Below are 22,250 nucleotides of genomic sequence, written 5' to 3' on the forward strand. Positions count from 1 at the left end.
ATGAGGAAATAACAGACAACCACAAGAGACACTATAAACATGTAATACACACAAAAAAATGACGTTTTTAGGATGGGTTACATGTTTTTACACAACAGATACATATGTAATACATTTGTTACACCAACAACTGAATGATACACGTAAATAACATATAACACAAAGAACACGTTCCTGTTATGATCACACCTACTTATATAAATCATACAGTAGTTTGTATCTAAGATTTTTTCCTTGTGTGTTTACAGTCTTCCCTTTCTAAGTGCAGTAGCCGGAGGCTGATTTTAACTGTTATACAAACTACCAAAAGCGTTATGGTTGACGCACAATAAATTTTTCATATAGCATAAAAGTCAAAATTTGTTTCATCGTTGATGGTTTACGCATCACCTGGCTTTGTGATATAATTAATAGTTTACCTGTATATCGCTATATTTAGTATTCAATCTACCGACTATGTAAGATATATTGCAAATTTTGGATCATCGGGAGGAAATTATTTTTCTTGGCATATTTCTGTTTATGTCCGACTTTTAAGAAATAATGGTAAGTAATTACTATTTACACTTAGTTCCTTTTCAAAAAGACTTGGGTTCATTCAAGTCTTTTATATAGTGAATTTTCTCTCCGATTTATTTCATTCTATCATCTATTTCAATAGTGCATATGTTAGTTTTCCAGAGATATAACAAATCTAGCGAAATTTTAAAAGAATACATTTTCCTCAAAATGAAAATATAGATTCATACATTTGCTGAAAAAATAAAAGAGACGGAATTATGGGTAATTCACCCTAATTGACATAAGAATAATACTTATTTGATTTTTTGTAAGTAAGACACACGCAGCAAGGTTCTCTTATACTAATATGTTTGACTGAAAAAGAAATGCAGTCTGATTATTATGATATTAGCAATATATATTTGGATGGGATAAACTCTTTGGTGGTGATACATTATTGACTAGGACATTGAGAGCAATACTCAAAAGTTTTTAAAATATTTTACGGAAAATATCATATAAAGAGGAAACCATGAAATGCACATATTACTTTAAAGTTTAATAACGAAAAAATACCCCTCCCCCACCACACACAAACAAAAGATAAATTATAATAAAAAATAATAACCCAGTTTCATATTATAACATATGAAACATATGGTTTACACAGTAAGCGTAAAACAAATTCCATGTATGCATATTGTCAATATTGTGTTGCATACGGGCAGACGACAAGGTTGTCATGTGTGGGTTTACGTTTAAACTCAATTTAATATTTCGTCTAGCATATGTTCTTTTCTTAGGCTTTTTAGTAATTATTACTATTAATAAAAATGATCATATTCTGATCAGTTAATAGGTAGCCATAAAGACAAACTATTATTTCAACTTTGGAAAATTTGTCAAAGTTGAGGAGCTAAATTAATTTATGACATAAAGAGTTGATACCAAGTAGAATATAAACCATGATGAGAATGCCAACAATCGAAATATTTTTTTTTTTTTTTTTTTTTTTTTAACAAAATCTTAAAGATGTTTACATTGCAAGGCAGGAACATTGACAAGTGGATAGACACAGCATTTTAAAGCATGACAGTAATAGTAGAGATATGCATAGGTCGAGTAAACACGTGCCCATTATTATTTCGCATTGGGATACACAAAAAAAAAAAAAAAAATAGAAATACCAGGAATAATAATAAAACAAATTTTTGTTTGTTTCATTTAACAAAATTTACAATTTGGTTTTGCCCTGGAGTCTATTCGGGTTTAGTTTTCTGTAATTAGTTAATACTTCAGTTTCTTTATGTATATCTCTTTCATATTCATTCGATAAAATTTACTGTTTGCAATAGCATGAATTGTTCTATATAATAAGAATGTTCTTATCCCGGGCATAAAAACAATGCCGTATTTGGCGAAACCTTTTCAACTTTTAATCTTCAGTGTTGTACAACTTTGTTCTTTTTTCACTTTCGATCTTTTATATCTGGGCGTCACTTGTAAGTCTTGTGTGGACAAGGCGCGTTTTTTGGCGTATTGAATTTTAAACCTGATGCTTTTTGTTATCTATTAATCATGTTTTTCTTTGTCTAACATGTTCTATTAATTTGTATTGTAGTCCTGTAATATTATGTTGTCATTTCAATGTTATATTTAACTTTGCCATTAAAGTGCGAGGTTTGGCATGCCACAAAACCAGGTTCAACCCACCACTTTTATTCCCCTTTAAAAGTGTCCTGTACCAAGTCAGGAAGATGGCCATTGTTATATTATTGTTCGTTTCTGTGTGTGTTGCATTTAAACGTTGAGTCGTTTGTGTTTTCTCTTAATTCTTGAGAAATTGAGATAAGACGTGGCACGATACTTGTCTATCCCAAATTCATGTATTTGGTTTTCATGTTATATTTGTTATTCTCGTGGTGTTTTGTCTAATGCTTGGTCCGTTTCTGTGTGTGTTACGTTTCAGTGTTATGTCGTTGTTCTCCTCTTATATTTAATGCGTTTCCCTCGGTTTTAGTTTGTTACCCCGATTTTGTTTTTTGTCCATGGATTTATGAGTTTTGAACAGCGGTATACTACTGTTGCCTTTATTTATCTACTTAATCGTAAGAAATCGATCTAGACTTGCATCTAGAGATTTACAGTAAGGGTCAGTTGAGAACAAAACTTTACGACAAAATAGATCATTCCAGCTCCAAAATGTTATCTTTCTATAAATATGTATCAACATTCCAACAGCTCTGCATATGGAATATATGTATCCGAATTGATACTATATAACTGACCTTACATTTCCTATCATGATTTCCTTGATAGAGGATTACTGCTAGCAAGGAACCTTTTTAGCCAAGAGTCCCAATCGTTCTTCAAAACGTTTACCACGTCATCACAATTTCGTTGACCCATATGGCAGATCATTTTCACAGATGACGACGGATATTTTCCAATTGTCGTCATCACAATCATGTCATCTTTTCATCGAACGTGACCTACCGAATGTTTTATCACCGAGTTCGTATTAACATGAGCAACGCGACGGGTGTCTCAAGTGGAGCAAGATCTACTTACTCTTCCAAAGCACCTGATATTACCCCGATTTCCGGTGGGGTTGCTCTAGTCTTAAGTTTTTATGTTCTGTTTTGTAAACTACTGATTTTGATCGTTTTATTCTTAGCTATGTACTAATCAGTTTGTTTCCGACAAATGAATTTGAATGTCCCTTTGGACCTTTTCGCATTTAGTTAAAGTTTTGTTGTTGTTTATTTGACGTCCAGTGGTTAAAATATTTGATTCTTCAAATTAATATGTAATTTATTTTTATACCTCCATACTTAAATAAAAATTGGTTTTAGAATACAGATATTATAGGTGATGTTCATTCATGTGTAGATTTATGTATATATTAGAGAAGACGTTAGTAAGTTGAAAAACTTGTGTCTAATCCATTTGTCATTTTTGAACAATAAAATATGTTTAAACTAAATATATTTGATTTACATTCAGGACGGTAAATAATTATTAAATATAAATCAATACGGAAATAATTTTGAAATACTATTTATAAATGGATAGGGAGAGATCAAAAAGTGTTTTATAGCGTACAGTGGACCTAAACTCTCCCTTCATGAAGCATAGTATACTAAACATTCAAATTTCGTTCTGAGAGGGCTGTGTTTTGATACATTCACACAACCAAATGATAGTAACTTTTTAAGTATTGGATTTGTGTATAATACTGTAACATTAAAGTGTGGTTGTTCAAATCGTAAAATGTCATTAAAAGATCATGTTCAGGTCGTCTTTTCGCGCTTAAAAACCACACTCCATTCATTAGGTGTCCAACCAAATCCATTTTATCAACAAGGAAAATATCAATATGAAGTTAGGGCTTAAGAATATTGACAAGCATCCGATGACATGTAAAGGGTAACGATCCTGGATTGTAGTCATAGACTATGGAAGATGGTTTAAATTTGTGAACCTTGTGTATTTATACATATTAATGATAAACGTTGTATATATTTGTATAATAAAATGACACGTCTCAAATGTATGAAGCCAAATAATGGCCTAATATCAATCTTTATCTGATGTTAAAAGTTCATGCATTCGCATGTACATTAATATCATTGAATTAATTATCAAATATCAGGCAATAACAGAAATTGCACCTGTCTCAAGTAAGGTGCCTCTGGCTTAAGTTAGTCTTGTATGTTTTTTTTTCCTTATCTTAGTTCATTGTAAAGCCATTTTCCCTGAAGTAGCACATATTTGTGTTTAGGGGCCAGCTAAAGCCTGTCTCCGGGTGCTGGATTTTCTTGCTACGTTGAAGACCAATTGGTGGCCTTGTGCTGTTTTCTGCTATTTGGTCGGGTTGTTGTCTCTTTAATAAGGGAAAAATAAAGGCAACAGTAGTATATGGCTGTTTAAAAATCATAAATCGATTGAGAGAAAAAAAATCCGGGAACATTCCCAAGTCCCATTCTCAATTTTATTCTCTATATGCAGAATAATATTTCATTGCTAAATAGATCTAATCGTAGAACTTTTAAGATAAATAGATAAACAAATAAATAAACAAGTAATTGAAATCAGCGTAGTATGATCATCTCTAATAAATAAAATCATTCATCCAAAAATGTATTCAAATGACATGTTCAATTAAGAAAAATAATATTCCAAAATATAATAGGTTGGTGATCAAGGCATCAATGATCATTATGTTATTAATGAAGACATGAATATAGATCATTGTATACGAACAATAGAATTTTGAGGCAGAATTGAATTTAAAGAATTATTAACGGATAATGTAACTTAAACTAAAACTTATTTTTGTCTGCATATATATTTTGAAACAGGTAATTCAGGAAAACAAAATTTTTTTAAGATACGTTTAAAAAAAAATAATTATATGTTAAAATTGTTGCATAAAGTAAAAAAAAAGGTGATGTGGTATGATTGGCAAGGAGACAACTCTTCACAAAAACAAGTATGAGAACAACAACAGGTCAACGAACGACCTTCAATGGACAACACTCATACCATTATGGTAAAATAAGCCGTAAAAGATATGAATAACTGTCGTTTGTTTCAAAAGATTATCCTATTGTATGAAAGTCTAAAGATATTAGTCAAATAATAGATATGATAATAATAATAATAATAATAATAATAATAATAATAATAATAATAATAATAGTAATAATAATAATAATAATAATAATAATAATAATTATAATAATAATAATAATAATAATAATAATAATAATAAATAAATATGTTTAAGTTGATTAAAACCAGAGGAATATTAAAGAATTTTTTTGTTAATTCAGCATTCTTGAACATTAAGAAATTATACACATTCTATGTTGTAGAATGATGTATACAAAACTTGACACATATTTACTAACTATATATATTTTAATGACAAACATATTCATGTAAAAAGCCAAAAATATACAGAACTTATAATATATGTATCGGACCAAGGTCAACACTTAAAATGTATATTTTTGACACATAATAATTGATGATTTAATATAAAAACCAATAGATGTTACATCAATAATATTGAATTATAGCAATTCCACCGTGAATTATAAGTTATGTACATATTTCATCAATAATAGAATAATAGACATTCCATCGTATATTATGTATACTGTAGATAATACATCAATAAAAGAATGATGGAAATTTCATTGTATATTACTGATATTGTATAGCTGAACTGTATATATTAAGTTATAACAAAGTTGACCCAAGATGAACTTGTCGATTCTTGTAGGTCCATTTGTGTCACAAACCTCTTAATATATCTACCTTATGAATTCGTTAGGTTCGGACGCAGGAAATTCATACTATTTTTCATTCACAAATTCCAGATTTTCAAAAATCAAGATTGAATCGTTCCCGATTATCAGTTCACACGAGTGCGTCGGACACATATAATTGATAGAGTGTTGTTTTTCATTTATAAGCACTAGGTCGATAACACTGCTGGTGGACTGACAGTTTTCGAGGGTTTCAGCTGCTCAGTATTCAGTGCTTTGGAAGGAAATATGTGTAATCTTCCAACTTACTCAGGCAATATTGGCCTCAGATGAATTTGACATAATTTTCTATGTCATTTTAGTAATATAGCATCTACTAACGTTTCTACGTGTCTACACTTCCTTTTTACATGTTTAGATCGGAGTCTTATTAATAATTGAAAATCTGGAAATGCTTATCGGGCAAACGAAACGTGTTAAGTGCTACTTTCATTTCCATTTCTTATAGAATAATCGAAATTCAACCTGTACCAAGTCAGGAATATGACCATTTAGACATTTGATGTGTTTGAGCTTATGTGTTTGTCATTTGATTGGAACTTTTCCTTTTGAATTTATCTTTGAGTTTAGTATTTTTGTGATTTTACTTTTTAGTATCATGACTAAAAAGTAAAATCAGAAAAACACTAGAGATGAGCTGTAAATATTACATTTCTACAGTACATTCTGTTGGAAGTTTGATTGTATTATAAATAAAGGCAACAGTAGTATACCGCTGTTCTAAATTCATAAATTGATTGAGAAAAAAACATATCCGGGTTTCAAATTAAAACTGAGGAAAAAACATCAAATATAAGAGGAGAACTACGACACAATAGAAACACAACATTAAAATGTATCACACACAAAAACGAACTATTATATAGCAATGGATATTTTCCTGACTTGGTACAGGACATTTTTAGAAAAAAAATATGGCGGGTTGAACCTGGTTTTTGGGCTAGCCAAACCTCTAGCTCTTATGGAAATGGAAAATATAACTTTAAAATGACAACATTACATGACAGAACTACTAGTCCGGCGGCTACAAGCATATTTCAGACGAATTGTGCACAATCTGCTACAAGCATGAAATTTGGCATAGACCTTCCTCAACTATTACTCTTTCATTTCAGATAGGGAGGCATTTGAAAAAAATGTCTCACTTCCGGTTAAATTCAAAATGGCGGACATCGTACTTAAATCAGCCAAATATTGAAGGCTAGCATGTGAATAGGTGTTATTATCATCCTACTATCATAATATTTGGTACAAACCTTTGTTTTTTACTACTTTTGGATATATTATATAGATTAGTGGTCTTAAAAATCCCTACTTCCGGTAAAATCCACCATGGCGGACATTGTACTAAAATAAGCTTATTTTTTAGGGAAGGTATTGAAATGTGTTTAACGTATTGCTACCATCATTACATTGTGCAGGAACCTTTCTTTGGTGCTTCTCATTGATGCAATGTATAAGACCTATTTCTTTTAAAGCCTTACTTCCGGTAAAATCCAAAATGGCGGACATAGAAATATCAATTTATTATTTAAATATTCAATTTTTTTCAAATTGTTCTTTGTACTGGTCATTCAACTTATGGCTTTAAGTTATCCCCAAAACCACTTATTCTATTCTGTTGTAAAAATTTAAATACAAATTTGACATTTCCGGTAAAAAAAAATGGCGTAAATTTCAATGATGAGTCTTTAATCCATTTCTTCGATATATAGTTTTGGATAGATTGATTAAAACAAAATAAAATCACTATAGTACTAAAACATTTATAAAATTACTACTATTTGGACAAAAATACATGTTTATTCACGGTCACTCCAACATGCACACAAAGCAGTGCACGAGAGACCCGATGTTCAACATTAAAGTCGACCACGGCATCCTTTCTTTTATCCACAATGTACAAGCTTCTGTCAAAATGATGAGAACGAGTTTTTTTTAAAAGGGATCCTCTTTGTTCCTTCGCCACCCATTAACGCCTGGGCTGGGTAGCATAAGAGCCAATCCCACGCTCGTCCCCCTTAACACCCGCCTTAGTTTATTGCACGTTTTACATGCTGGAAAAGACTATACCAAGTTGAGGGAATAGCCTCAATTAGCCCTCCATATTGTGCAAACAGTTATTTTATTACTTCGTTAGCTCCATCTGATAAGTTTGTGCGATCTTACAGTAAAACCCCGGTGATTTAGGCTGATCAAGCATCATTCTATATGTTAAAGTCAGATGTTCAAATGCCATCAATATCTCCCAAGCAGTCTGTTTCCCTTTTCAAGCAAACATGGAACCGTTTCACCACCGGTAAGGGCATAGATCACAATAAGTGTGTGAGATCACTCGTTGCCTAGTGCATTTAAAGCCATTGACATTAATCCAAAGTTAATTGCTCTCCTAAACCAAATCCATAGTTCGTCTACCCCCATGTCACGGAATACAGAAACAGTAATGACAACATCATCAGTAACGACTGTTCGAGTCATGACTCAGTTAAGTCTGTGTTTTACTGCATCAGATACATGCATCATGATTCTTTTGTCAGCTTCTTAATGTGAACATGATGCTAAACTTGAAATACATCACGTTATGGATAACACTGAACATAAATAAAAATTAATAAAAAACCTTGAAACTGTAACAAGAGTGGATAAAGTCTTGGATGAGTATGGTAGTTGTAGCTACAAATACTCAGGATGTTCAGTATTATCCACCACATGATGATGTTTCAAGTTGATCACTATGTACACGAAGAGACTGACACTAGAATCAAGATGGATGTCTCTGATGCAAGGAAACACAAACTTAACTGAGTCATGACTCGAACAGTCTATGCTGATGTCATTGCTTTTTCGCTATACTATGACATAGGGGCAGACGAACCTTGGTTTATATTTGCAAGTGGCAAAAGCTTTAGATATATATCTATCCATGACCTTTCATATGCACTAGGCATTGAGAGATTACACGTTCGCCGGAAAAGGAACTTCTTTGGTCACATGGATGGTGTTTGGAGATGTGACTTTAGCATTTAGAATGATGATTGATCAGCCAACAACATCAGCTATGGATTTGATAATGTCATTGATAAAACGGTACGTGGGTTTGTTGTAAGATCGATGAAACTTATCAGATGGGGTTAACCAAGCAGGAAAACATGTGTTTTTGGAAGAGAAAAGACTTACTGATGCTATTCCCACGACTCGGTCTAGTCCAGACGATTATAAATGGCGAAGGAAAAAATATGAACCATGGTAACCCTTTTGGACAACTCTTTGTGAGGCTTCTTCATCTTATCAGGAGCTTGTACATTATGGATGTAAGAGACAATATCACAGTCTTTGTCGATTGTGAATAAACATGTATCTGCGTCCTAACGAGTATACTGATTGGGTATTATGTCCTTACTTTAATAAAATATCTTGAAACTATAACATGAGTGGTCTTGGATGAGTATGGTAGTTGTAGCAACAAATGCTCAGGATATTCTATCTCATCCACCACATGATGTATTTCAAGTTAAGCACTAAGTTCACATTAAGAGGCAGACACTAGAATCATGGTGCATGTGTCTGATGCAGTGAAACACGAATTTGAACGAGTCATGATTCGAACAGGCGTTACTGATGATGCGGTCATTATTTTTTTCGCTATTTCGTGACATAGGGGTAGACGAACTATGGATTGTGTTTGGGAGGGCAAAAACACTTTGGACTAATATTCATCAATGGCGTTTCAAATGCACTAGGCAATGAGTGATCACACACACTTATTGTGATCCATGCCTTTACCGGTTGTGATACGGTTCTCTCTTCGCTTGTAAAAGGGCAAAAAGGAAGGCTTATTGAGGCTATTCCCTCAACATGGTCTCAACATGGTCTCGTCATTCCAACATACTAAGGCATGTGTTTAGGGGGACGAGTCTGGAATTGGCCCTTATGGTCGGGCCCAAGTCGAGGCGCTAAAAGATGGCAAAGGGACAAAGAGGATCCCTTTTAAAAAACTCTGAGGTCTCATCATTTTGTCAGAAGCTTGTACATTGTGGATGGAAGAAAGGCTGCCGCGGTCATTGTTAATTGGGAAACTCGGGTGTCCCGTGCACTGCCTTCTGTGCATGTGGGGTGTCCGTGAATAAACATGTATTTTTGACCAAATAGTAGTGATTTAAAAAATGTTTCAGTACTTAAGTTATTTAATATTGTTTTAATCGGTCTATCCAAAACTCTTCAAGGAAGATATGGATTGAGGACTCATCTTTGAAATTTAGGCCATATTGTTTTTTTTCCGGAAGTGTTAAGATTTTATTTGACCCTTTACAACATAATAGAATTAGTGGTTTTGGGGATAACCTAAGGCCAAAACTGTAATGACCAGCACAAAAAAAAACATTTAGAAAAAAAAATGAATGTTAAAATAAGAAACTGATATTTCTATGTCCGCCATTTTGGATAATACCAGAAGTAAGGGTTTTAAAGACATATGTCTCATACATTGTAACCATGAGAAGCACCAAAGAAAAGGTTCCTGCACAATGTTATGATAGTAGCAATTCGTTAAAACACATTTCAAGTACCCTCCCTAAAAAATAAGCTTATTGTAGTACAATGTCCGCCATGTTAGCTTTTAACGGAAGTAGGGGTTTTTAAGACCACTAATCTATATAATATATCCAAAAATAGTAAAAAACAAAGGTTAGTACCAAATTATATGATAGTAGCATGATAATAACACATTTTCACATGCTAGCCTTCGATATTGGGCTGATTTAAGTACGATGTCCGCCATGTTGAATTTAACCGGAAGTGAAACATTTTTTTCAAATGCCTCCCTATCTGAAATGAAAGAGTAATAGTTTAGGAAGGTCTATGCCAAGTTTTATGCTTGTAGCAGGATGTGTACAATTTTTCACAAAGCCGCCGTACTATACAGTACAAATTAATGCAAGAACATTCAGGACAACGAAATACACAAATAAACATTACAATAGGACATTTCGACATGCTAATAGTTATCAAAGTACCAGAAAATAGTAAAGAAAGCCAAACAGGTACAAAATTCAAAAAAATGGTGCAAAATACAATTAAGGTTATCTATGCCTTGGATAAGAAAATCCTATGTATTTATAATTCTTACTTTTGAAAACAGTTAATTTATAAAAACTACCATATAATTGATGTTCATGTCAACACCGAAGTGGTGACTTACCACAGAATAAAAAATAAACATGTAAAACAAAAAACGAAAGCACATAAAACAGCACAAAATAACCTTGCATTGTCAACTACAGAATAATGATATAAGTATCATGTAATTCTGCTTCCATCCTGAGCAAACGAAAATGTGAATATAATTTTTGTGTCGTGTTAATTTTGTAGTCATATTTGCGGTTCATGTTAAAACTTTTCTTTTAGAAATCCCAACTGTTCGGATTTTTTCAAAATAATTAGCTTTTAAAAACAATAGAATATATTGATAAGGGGTTAATAAAGGAACTTAAAAGAGCAACACAAAAAATTATATAGGTCAATGTGCTTGTTTTCGAGATAAAAGCCTTTGAAATTTGGCGGGAAAATGTTCTCTCTTGACTTTCGATAGCTTTATCATCGAGAAGTTTTACAGATAGCTTATCATTATACATGTAAAAGATTTATTAAAAGAAAAATGTGGGTCATTGGGCAAAAATGTTTAAGGCCTTCAAATGGATAAAACCAAAGGATTCCGAAAATCTGACAAAATTTTTAAAACAAGTTGTACTCGCTGCTAAACAAGAAAATAGCTCGGTGAGCATCACTTTTCGTCCTGTTTCTAAAACTCGTACAAAGAAATTTGATAAATTCCAACATTGTAACATAATGTTTGTATATAATAAAATGATAATGTGATAGAATTTAAGTGTAATTTTAATTTCCGAAGACTTGATATATACACCCCTGATGGCTGACTGTCCCCAAAGGGTATCATCAATTCAGTAGTCATAGCTTTGGTACTGACATGATTTATAACATACTATTATAAAATTCACGTTGATAAATTATGAAATTAGGAAGAAGTTAATGTTCCAACTTCCTCAGGCAAAGTCAACCTTAGATGAATTTGGTTACTCTTATGTTATGTCCCGTTTGGTTATATAGCTCGATCATACTTACGGTTTACGTTCAAACGTTTAGTTATAGCCTTATTGTTATAGTAAATTGAGAAAATTGCAATAATAGCTCGTAGTGTATATACTGTTATTTTCACTTATATCAATAATAGAATGGTGAAAATTCTGTGAAATTATATTTCTAATAATAGAAAGATGACTCTGACGCTTTAAATTATAATAAATATACGACTTTTTTGAAAATTAATAAAATTCAACACTTCCTCTTAGACCTAAGATCTAAAGTCAGATATGCTTCTTATTGCCCATCAACCTTTTGTTGTCATTCATTGCAAGCCAAGGTGATCTGTTGTGAACATATAAGAATAATTTTATACCATAATTATACGATTGGAAATAAAAAAGGAAATACGAAAACTGTCGGCGAGTTTTTTCATACTCAGCAAATTTTAATGTAGTCATTATTCAAAATATTTTTCTTGGTGATGAATCGACTGCGGCTTTAAAGATTGAATATGGAACAGTTTATCATCTTTATGACATAATTTCTGGTTTTGTCATGTTTTCGGCTTTCTGTATAAAACACTTGATGCAATTGCCACGTGGTTAAGGGATAATTGTCATTGTGCATGCAAGCCAGTGACATAAAACAATCATAAATAACATGACTGAGAGCATAACATAACTAAACGACCCAAATAGAACTTATAAATCGTCTTAAAAAGTATTTACAAAAATAACAAACTCGAAGGAAAATTTAAAAAGGGATAAGTCTATAGAAAGTGACAAAATTAAATGATACCGAAAAATTCCAAAAACACTGGTTGCTAGGCGAATGGTACTATTGGTGAAAACCAGAACTGGTACCGACCCATTGACAATCAAATGACATATTACGGTTGATTCATGCAAATTGGGATATCCTATCCCGGTCGATGGCCATGGTTTATGCGATTTAAACGGTTTTCATCTGTTGAGACATGGATTTATTGTTTTTCAGCGAAGGGATGCAACTTATATTCATTTTTTTGTCTTATTTTACACTTAGGTTATTCACAAATTCTTGAAAGCGGATTAGTAAAATCCAACCAAATTTGCACAGAACCCTCAGAACATAAAGGCGTGCACCTGCTGTTGTAAATTTTAGTATGAACGATTCTGGAGTGGGGACTGAGTTTTCCCATACCAATACAAGGACGGGGCCATTAAAGCTTAAATCTAACTGAAAGTTATGCGAATTCAATGATTCAGCGACCCAATGACACATATACACACCCGAGAAAAAGGTGGAGGATTTAAAGACTATATGGTTACCATACGGCTGTAAAAAAAAGAAAAAGAACCCCAGCAATTGGATGTAAGCTAGAGAAGACTAAATTTGAAACAATTCAAAAGATAAACAAACTGCTCGACTTAAGTAAATGAAAATCAAATATAACAGACATCAATCAATGACATCTTCTAAATTATGGACTTCTGACTTGGAACAGGTTCAAGAAAACATGTCGGGGTTGTACGTGTTGGTGAGTGCTCAACCTCCACTAACATGAAACAGTTATGTTACTACATGACATAAGAACAAACTTTAAAGATTTAATTGAAAGGGATTGTTTCACCAGACCGGCATTGTAATACACAAAACGTTACAAAAAGACCAATGTCAAAAAACAGTACACACGGTTACTGAAAGATATTTCAAAATCACTATCAACTAATAATAAATCATGTTTCCTAAGATTGCAATATTATTCGGTGCACATCTAACATATTTAGTCAAACGACCCATCACTAGTCTGAACTTATTCTTACAGGTTTCCAGTTTGACACTGTAATTTTATTAGTAATTAGATTTTTGCATATTGTTTTTTTTTAATTGATTTTGTAATCAATAATTAAAACAAACTTTAAAATATTATTATACACCTATGTACATGGGCTGTCCTACATTTATGTGAATACCTTTGTTAGTTTTTATGTGTTTTGTATACCAATCTGATGAGTTACTAGTAAGACCTTTTAAACCGATTTCTACAGTCTTGGTCTTTGGTTGTGCTGTTTCACTTTTGTCCCAGGATATGAGGAGAGATGAACGCCAGCAGACCTGTTGTTCAGTGGTTGTCGTTTGTTGTTATATATCATAATTGATTTTTATTTACTATTTTGTACATTAGTCTTAAAGGTTTCCAGTTTGACACTGTTATTTCTTTAGTAATTAGATCTTTGCATATTGTTTTTCTTTTAAATTGATTTTGTTATCAATAATTAAAACAAAACTTTAAATTATTATTATACACCTATGTACATGGGCTGTCCTACATTTATGTGAATACCTTTATTTTGGCATTGCAATAGGTCACGTTTTTCTCAGACTGTTTATGACGTCTTCCAATTGAATGTGTAATGATTGATATTTTAGATACGTGATTTGTTTTATTACTTGATATTTGTTTTGCACTAGCTTTTGGTAACTGTGAGTAATCGCAGATGTGCACTTTGTGTCTTTTGTTTTTTTGTTAGTTCTTTATGTGTTTTGTATACCAATCTGATGAGTTACTAGTAAGACCTTTTAAACCGATTTCTATAGTCTTGGTCTTTGGTTGTGCTGTTTCACTGTTAATTTTTATTTACTATTTTGTACATTAGTTGTTAGTTTCTTGTCTGCAATATTTTAAAATGGATTTGCTAATTATGTGACCTATAGTTGTTACTTCTGCATCGTTTAGTCTCTGGTGGACAGTCGTATAATTGGCAGTCACACCACTTTTTCTCATATTTATATGACTGAAAGAAAGCACGACTGTGACATAGTGCTATGTCAATATTCAAGTACCAACGTGGTTTTGGACCGTTAGTGTTCATAACTGTACAACAATATCCACCTTACTATGTTACAATTGATTCAAAACAACACCAATGCAAGTACAGTTGTTAATCCGCAACTCCTTATAAACCACTCAATTGAATTTTACCAAACTTGCATACATTGTTTGCAAGATACTGACCCTGAAGTGAAGGACCTGATAAATTCTCATCTGAGTTATTTATTGGGTTTTCATAAACATGAATTAATATAGAGTTATGAGATGTATTATGATAGCAGATGGGACAAATATCCAACAACGTTCAAATGAAGCGGTATGAAGTAACTTTGTCGTTTCGGTTTCTAAACTATTTGCAGATTGCAGGCAAAACGTCATCTTAGGATCTTTGATTTTTCAACTGCCATCAGTTAACTTCTTTCAAATATCTCAATATGCATGACTGTTTTTTAAAGATTGAAACTATCAGATGCACTAAACGAATGTAATTTATACAATGTAACAGTTGTAACTGCCACAATGAATTAGTTTTACTGGTCAACTGAAAAGCAAACCTTAACAATAGAATAATAAATCTTATGAAACAGTTTTCCTATGATTTATTTATTTAGAAGAAAAAAAACCGAGGGGAATCTATGACAATTAATTTTAATTACTTATTAGAAGATGTTCAAACAGTAAGTAAACATACTTGTGGTCTCATTATGCAACATCCGTAGGTATAATTCAATGTCATGTGGTACATAAAAACGTACAAATAATTGAATTATTAATATGGTTTTTAATCAACTTACTTGTCACGATTGAAAAACGCAAAATTTATAAATGAAATAATGAATAATGCAATAAATATTGTGTAGTATTAATGAAGGAATTACATGAAAACGGATGTTTAATGACCAGAAAAACAAAAATTGTGAAGATGTACTTATGTTTTATATATTGCCATAATAAAAAGTAAAATAACAAATATCAAACTCAAGGGAAAAATTTTAAAAAGGAAAGTCCTTATTCAATTTGTTAAATCAATGCACAAGCACATCAAACGAATGGAACGCAACTATCATACTCCTGACTCAGTACAGTCATGACAACAGTTATGATTATTATAATCTGCTGCTTGGTCTTTTTTTGAGTTTGTTTGATTTATTTTGTAATAAAATGACCCATTATGATACCAAAATTTACCATACCTGAATTCGATAAGCATTATAAGATTAAATTTAGCACTTCTACTTTGATTTACCCTCACAAGAAAAGATAGAACATTAACATTTTAAAGCCAGGGATGTATAAACCCGTAGAAACGTTGGGAGTTATATGACCAAAACAGGCCTAAAAGAAATAGCAAAATTATAAAGTCAATTGTGAGTGAGTTGGAACATAAAACGTATTCAATAACCTTATCACAAATACAAGAATTGAAATTTTATACTTGCGCCAGACCACGTGTTTCATTTACAAAAGATTCATCAGTGACGCTTGAATCGAGTGTTAAAACGGCCAAATAAAGTACGAAGTTTGAGAGCATTGTGAATAAAAAATTATGTTCCTGAGATAGAAAATTTTTGGAAACAGCTGCTTTATAATTATGACCACATCAATGATAATTTATGTCAACACAGAAGTGCTGTCTACTGGGCTGGTGATACCATTGGAGAATAAAAACTATGCGTGTTGCGATAGTTTTCATGGGTTCCCTTTTTATGTTGCAATATATTTATTATGTATCATTTACCACACCAAAGTCAAATTATTATTCAAAATAAAACTTATAATAAAAAAGATTTAAAAAACGTGATTTAGAGCGGAAACCTTAAGTTCATCATGAAGTTTAATATGCTTTAAAACCGATACATTATTACATATAACAGTTATGACCACGGAAATCAATCATCGTTCTCTCTGATTATTTTAATTTTAAACCTCGTAAATGTCAATTTGTTCATGGCCAATGAGAACCATTGCAATCTGTTGGAAATCTCATTTATAGCTTAACCACATATCAGAAGCTTTGTTTTATTATTTAATTTATTTGATTCATAAATTTAAATCTATTTGGAATAAAATGAACTCCGTTTCAATGGACGTAAGTATACATTTTTAGTAAATACATTAACACAGTTTTCATGCTTCAATGTTAACTTTTAAAAATTGTATCTATAAAAGTATAAGTATCAATTATCATCATACTGAATAATAAAATGTTACATGTTAGTTCATATTAAAGTGCAACAAAACATTGAAGAATGAAGAAGGTTAATGCAATTTTATGTTTGAAATCTTATGTCTAGCTTTGTTTTGTTCAATTTATTTGATAAGAATAAAACAAAAAAGCCATTGATTAGAATACCAAGGACTTACTTGGTTTTTTTTTTAATTCACTGCTATTTTATTACTTGGTAATTAGATAACTAAAAATGAGGTCGTGGTCGTTCTGTTTGGGAACTTTAAAAGCTTCAAGTTAAGTTAATCATTGTTAAGGTTTAAACATGCTCTGAGACGTTTCCATCTTTTCAAACGCAATAATTGAGCATACCTGACGAAGGTTATATGTATGCACGGTAACCATAATAATCTAAATTATCGCACCGTGGGTAAATTATCACGTTGTGATTGGTTTACCGCCGTCACGTGGTGACCCCTTATTAGACCGTAGGGGGTTAGTAAATTTCATAGGGGATTCATGACGCGTTAACGGTGACGTCATCTATTAATGTTGATGTGTTTCACATCATTGTTTATTTTTCAACAAAACGCAGCAGAAAAAGTCTAGCGTGCGATAAATTCGTTATACGGTTAACTATTGACCCCCTACGGATCCATAGAGGGTGAATAAAATCCATAGGGGACTCGGCCTCCGGCCTCACCCCCTATGGATTTTTACTAACCCTCTATGGATCCGTAGGGGGTCAGAAGCGAACCATATAACTTATAATATTCGATTTTTGGTAACATGTCATGAATGTAATACATTTATTAAGGTATGTTAAAATCTAATTAAACTTTGAAATCTTAACATACATTTATATAAGGTTATATTAACAATTTTAAAGAAAAGTAATAATATCAACGACAGACAAATACTATTATGAAGATGCAGATGAGGTTGCATAATAGTAAATAATGGCGTGCTAACATATAAGTGAAAAATAATGAAACCAAATTAAAGAGAGAATATTGACCAAAATAGTTATATATAAAGATAAAATTCAAAACACCCTCGCCCAAATTTAGACATTCAAATATGCTGGGTTTTTCTTTTATTAAAATATTTGACATGAAAGTTTCACAGAGGCCAATTCAGAATTTGATGTATGGGCGAACGTAACTACACATATATATATATATATTGGAAGTTATCAGTTGAACATCATTTTCTAATTAATCTACCTACATCCTAATTTTTTATTGACATGAACTTTGCATGTTTCTGTCAGCCCTGTTGTCACTATCAACAAATTATTGCCTGAAATTCAGCATAAAACCTTAAACAATGTTAAGTTAACAACCACGAGGAAAGAAACGAAGAGATTTTTTCGTATGTTTACATGTTCTCCAAAAGAGGTGTTAGTTACCAAAGGAATATTTAATTCATAAATCGGTATTGACATTGACATGGCATAACAAAAACGACGAAAAGAAAAACAACAGTTCAGAAAATCAATATAAAAAAGACTGAGCAACACGAACCCCACCAAAACCCGGGGGGTGATTTCAGGTGCTCCGAAAAAATTCTAAATTATTTTATCACGATAAGTTTCATTTGTTTGCAGAAGTCAAATCTCTTTGACATGCATAATCTGCGTTAACCCCAAAGTGAACAGAAGTTGCTGGTAGCAATCAAATTGACAAGAATAAGGATATGTTGTTTTATTTATTTTAGTTCTGATATATTGTTTATACTTGATCATAATATCTGTCATTATATCAATTACAAAACATTTTGTTTATTTGATCTCTAGACAAAAATGTACATATAATTAAACGTCCAAATTCCCAAAATGAAAATATTTTTATATCTTTTTAGATATTTTTGTCTAATTACAATCAATACCATCTTCTAGAAACGGAAATAAAACTATTTAGATTCAATTACCCTGAAATGAGTATCAATAATTACGTATAAGATTTGGTGTGAGTGCCCATGAGACAACTTTCCATCCATGTCACAATTTGGAAAAGTAAACCATTATAGGTCAAATTACGACCTTCAATAAGGAGCTTTAGCTCACACTGTACAGAAAGGTATTTATATAAAGGGCTCTACAAATTGCTAGTGTAAAACCCTTTAAACATGAAAATCTTTTAAAAAAATACTAGTAACGAGAAACACTTATGAACCACATCAACAAACGACAACCACTTGACACCAGGTGCCTAACTTAGGACAGGTGCATTAGACGTTTTAATAGGCGCCCACCTCCACCCAACCTGAAACAATACTGTAACATCACAACATAAAAAATACTTACTATAAAATTTCTCTTGAAATGGCTTAACTCAATCAAAAGACATATAAACAAAATCAAGTGAACATACACCGAACGAATGAATTTGATCTATTACACAATGTAAATACAAAATTAATAAACAAGGGGGTTAGATGTGACAGAATATCAGAAGGACAAGTTGTGAACCATAACCTAGTTCAGAATAACGCCAAAGAAAATAATGTACACAGGTGGATAAAACCATACAATTTGTTTTTAATAATTATATTTTTGTTTTTTTCCAGGTTGTTCTGTCTTATTGGCTGACACTCCTTAGTTCGTTTCTCATCTTTGTGGCTCAAGGTAAGCTTGATAGAGTTATACTTATTAACACCGAGTCACTCATTGATCTACAGACAGTTTCTTGCCACTGAAGTTAATATTTTTTTTGATGGGTCTTACATTGATAAAAAGTACACTATTCTTGATCCAATATAATATTTTTTTTGCTAAGTCAGCAAAAGATTTATCCTAAACGAAAGTATGAGTATTGCACCTTACACATTCAATCAACTTTATGAAGTGTAAAAATATGACTATAGGTGGCACGGTAGTATTTGCATTCCAGAATTTAGGTTGCTCTTTTGTGTACCCTACTTAGGTAAATGTATCTAAACAGTGTGATTGGACAAAAATACAGTATCAACTGAACATACTTTCCCAAACTGAGGGATGAATCAGGTGTAGAAAAATATGAAATAATTTTACATACAGATGAAAATGAATTTTTGAGAATTTTTTTAAATTTTGTATTCACTGCACCATAAAAGACCTAAAATTACTAGTGGCCTTATGTTTCTAAAAATAGCAAAAAAAGTAAACGGTCATGATACATATTCAAATTCATTTCTGAATAGTAAAATGAAAGTACTTCAGTTAAGTGTGAATGTAGATTTTTTTGCAGTGTTAGAAAGTGGTGAAAATTCTAAAAAGGCTATCATTATCCCTATGGGCCAGGAAATACTACCGTGCCACCTATAGCATACGTGTAAATTTACAGACAGACAGCTACACCGCCATCAAAATGACTTACTCATCTCATTATGTTTTGATTATAAATGAGCTATGACTGACGTATACTAATTACTGCAAAATATTTATTAAATAGAAGGGGAATGATAAATCGAAGGTTAAATTATATACTTGATTAAAAATGAATAAATTCATAGGCTGCTTTGTCTGTGGTTTTTGGGACATGAAACAGGCAACAATACCGTCATTTCTAATATAAATGACAAAAACATACTAAATTAATTCTCCAGAATATTTTGAACACTTTTTGCAGTCGGCTCTTTGAACTATCATTTAATATTATTATTGGTTTGGTCATACTTATAAATAAACTGTATCCACAAAAAATACATTAGCTGTATTATATGGCCGTTTTAATTTTAAGTTTCGCTGTGTGTATGTTTTAGAAAAAAAAGAACTTGTTTTATTCTCAATCCGGTCAATCCACTCTATCCACTCTATCAAATATGATCTATTGTCTAGTTAAGCTGCTAACATGTGTCTACTAACAATCTATCATGTTTGTTGTTATATGATATTATGTCAGTTAACATCAAGTAGTTATCAAAGGTATCAAGCTAATAATTTGATACGCCAGATTCTCGTTTCGTCTACATAAGACCTATCAGTGACGCTTAGATCAAAATAGTTAGAAAGCTAAACAAGAATAAAGTTAAAAAGTAGTGAGGCCCCAAACTTTAAAAAAAGTTGTGCTAAATACGGCCTAGGTAAGAAAAACTGCTACTAATTTTCTGATTAAACAATTGTTCTCGATGCCTAAAATGAAATATATCCATGGAACAGTCTGCTGTTCTGTTTTGACATAAATTATCATTGAAGGATAATCTCAATTACAATTTCATAAAATCTCGTTTTGTTAGAAATACGTAGAATTTTCTACCCCAGAAACAGACCTAACACTTGCTTACAATATTTGACAAATCTTTAAGAATTATTTACTCTCAATGCTCTTTATCTTTTTACTTTATTTTGACTTTTAACTTTTGTGATTAGAGCGTCGATGTCAATAATTATTCTATGCATTGCTATCATAAAGGAAACGCGCGTCTGTTGTATCAATTATAAGCCTGGTATCTTTGATGAAGTGTTTTCATACATAGTCTGTGATCTGTCATATTTTATAACATCATCAAGACATAGATGTTAGACACATAGAAACAAATGGACATGTTCACTTAATGTTGTCTTGTGTATTTTATAGGTTCTGAAGCAAGTAGATGGATATCAAGAAACATAAATGATTATAGACGTCCACCATTTCGTCAGCCACCACCTCTTGACATCCATCCGGATTATGGACCCGATTACGGTCAAACCTATCGCCAGGATCCATCTTTCGCCCCTAGATACAATATGATTCCAACGACACCTCCTTCGTTTTATGAGTTTTTCGATCCTATTTCTGGTGTACACAAAAAGATTATAAATCATTTCGACCACCAGAGACCATCTTATCGACCATATCCACAAGATTATACCAGATCTTTAAGATTAAGGGATGCCTCTCCTTTTCCGTCGACATATGAAAAGAAGCAGTTCCAAAATACATACAACGCGCCACATGAAAATTCATATGCAAATGATAAACAATTTTATTCAGACTTTGCTACGAGAAGACACAAAAGTTTTATGAACAATGCCCAATTTTCGGGGCAATTAAAGGGAAACGGCATTAATGACGACTTTGTAATTTATCTGATGGGTGATTGGAAAGGCTACAGAGGCTAGACATACGTAGCATTACAAAATCTTCATGAAATTCCAGAACTGCTACAATCGTGTGTTTACAACAAAAGGGGGGATAAGAGGATAGAAATACATAATAAAAATAGTTAAACCTTATTTCGAGCAAACTACTATCTACACATATTTGTGAACCCTTAATTGCCCCCTGATTTTCAAACTTTTTCTAATATACCATAGCTGCCAATTCCCCTTGTAGTTCTAAAACACAAACAAGATATTAACAGA

General features: G+C 32.1%; 1 protein-coding gene across 2 annotated transcripts; it reads left to right on the top strand.

Moving 5' to 3' along the window:
* Nucleotides 1–258: 258 nt before the first annotated feature.
* Nucleotides 259–22,121, top strand: LOC139519065 (uncharacterized). Of its 2 annotated transcripts, none has more exons than XM_071310842.1 (3): nucleotides 259–546; nucleotides 19,493–19,550; nucleotides 21,481–22,121. In XM_071310842.1, the coding sequence occupies exons 1-3, from the start codon at nucleotides 544–546 to the stop codon at nucleotides 22,005–22,007; spliced, it is 588 nt and encodes a 195-aa protein (XP_071166943.1). In that variant the 5' UTR covers nucleotides 259–543; the 3' UTR covers nucleotides 22,008–22,121. The 2 variants fall into 2 exon arrangements, with proteins under 2 accessions (XP_071166943.1, XP_071166942.1); XM_071310841.1 differs by lacking the exon at nucleotides 259–546 and adding an exon at nucleotides 16,704–16,843.
* Nucleotides 22,122–22,250: the final 129 nt, after the last annotated feature.

The sequence above is a fragment of the Mytilus edulis genome, chromosome 4 (assembly GCF_963676685.1).
Source record: "Mytilus edulis chromosome 4, xbMytEdul2.2, whole genome shotgun sequence".
Taxonomy (NCBI): domain Eukaryota; kingdom Metazoa; phylum Mollusca; class Bivalvia; order Mytilida; family Mytilidae; genus Mytilus; species Mytilus edulis.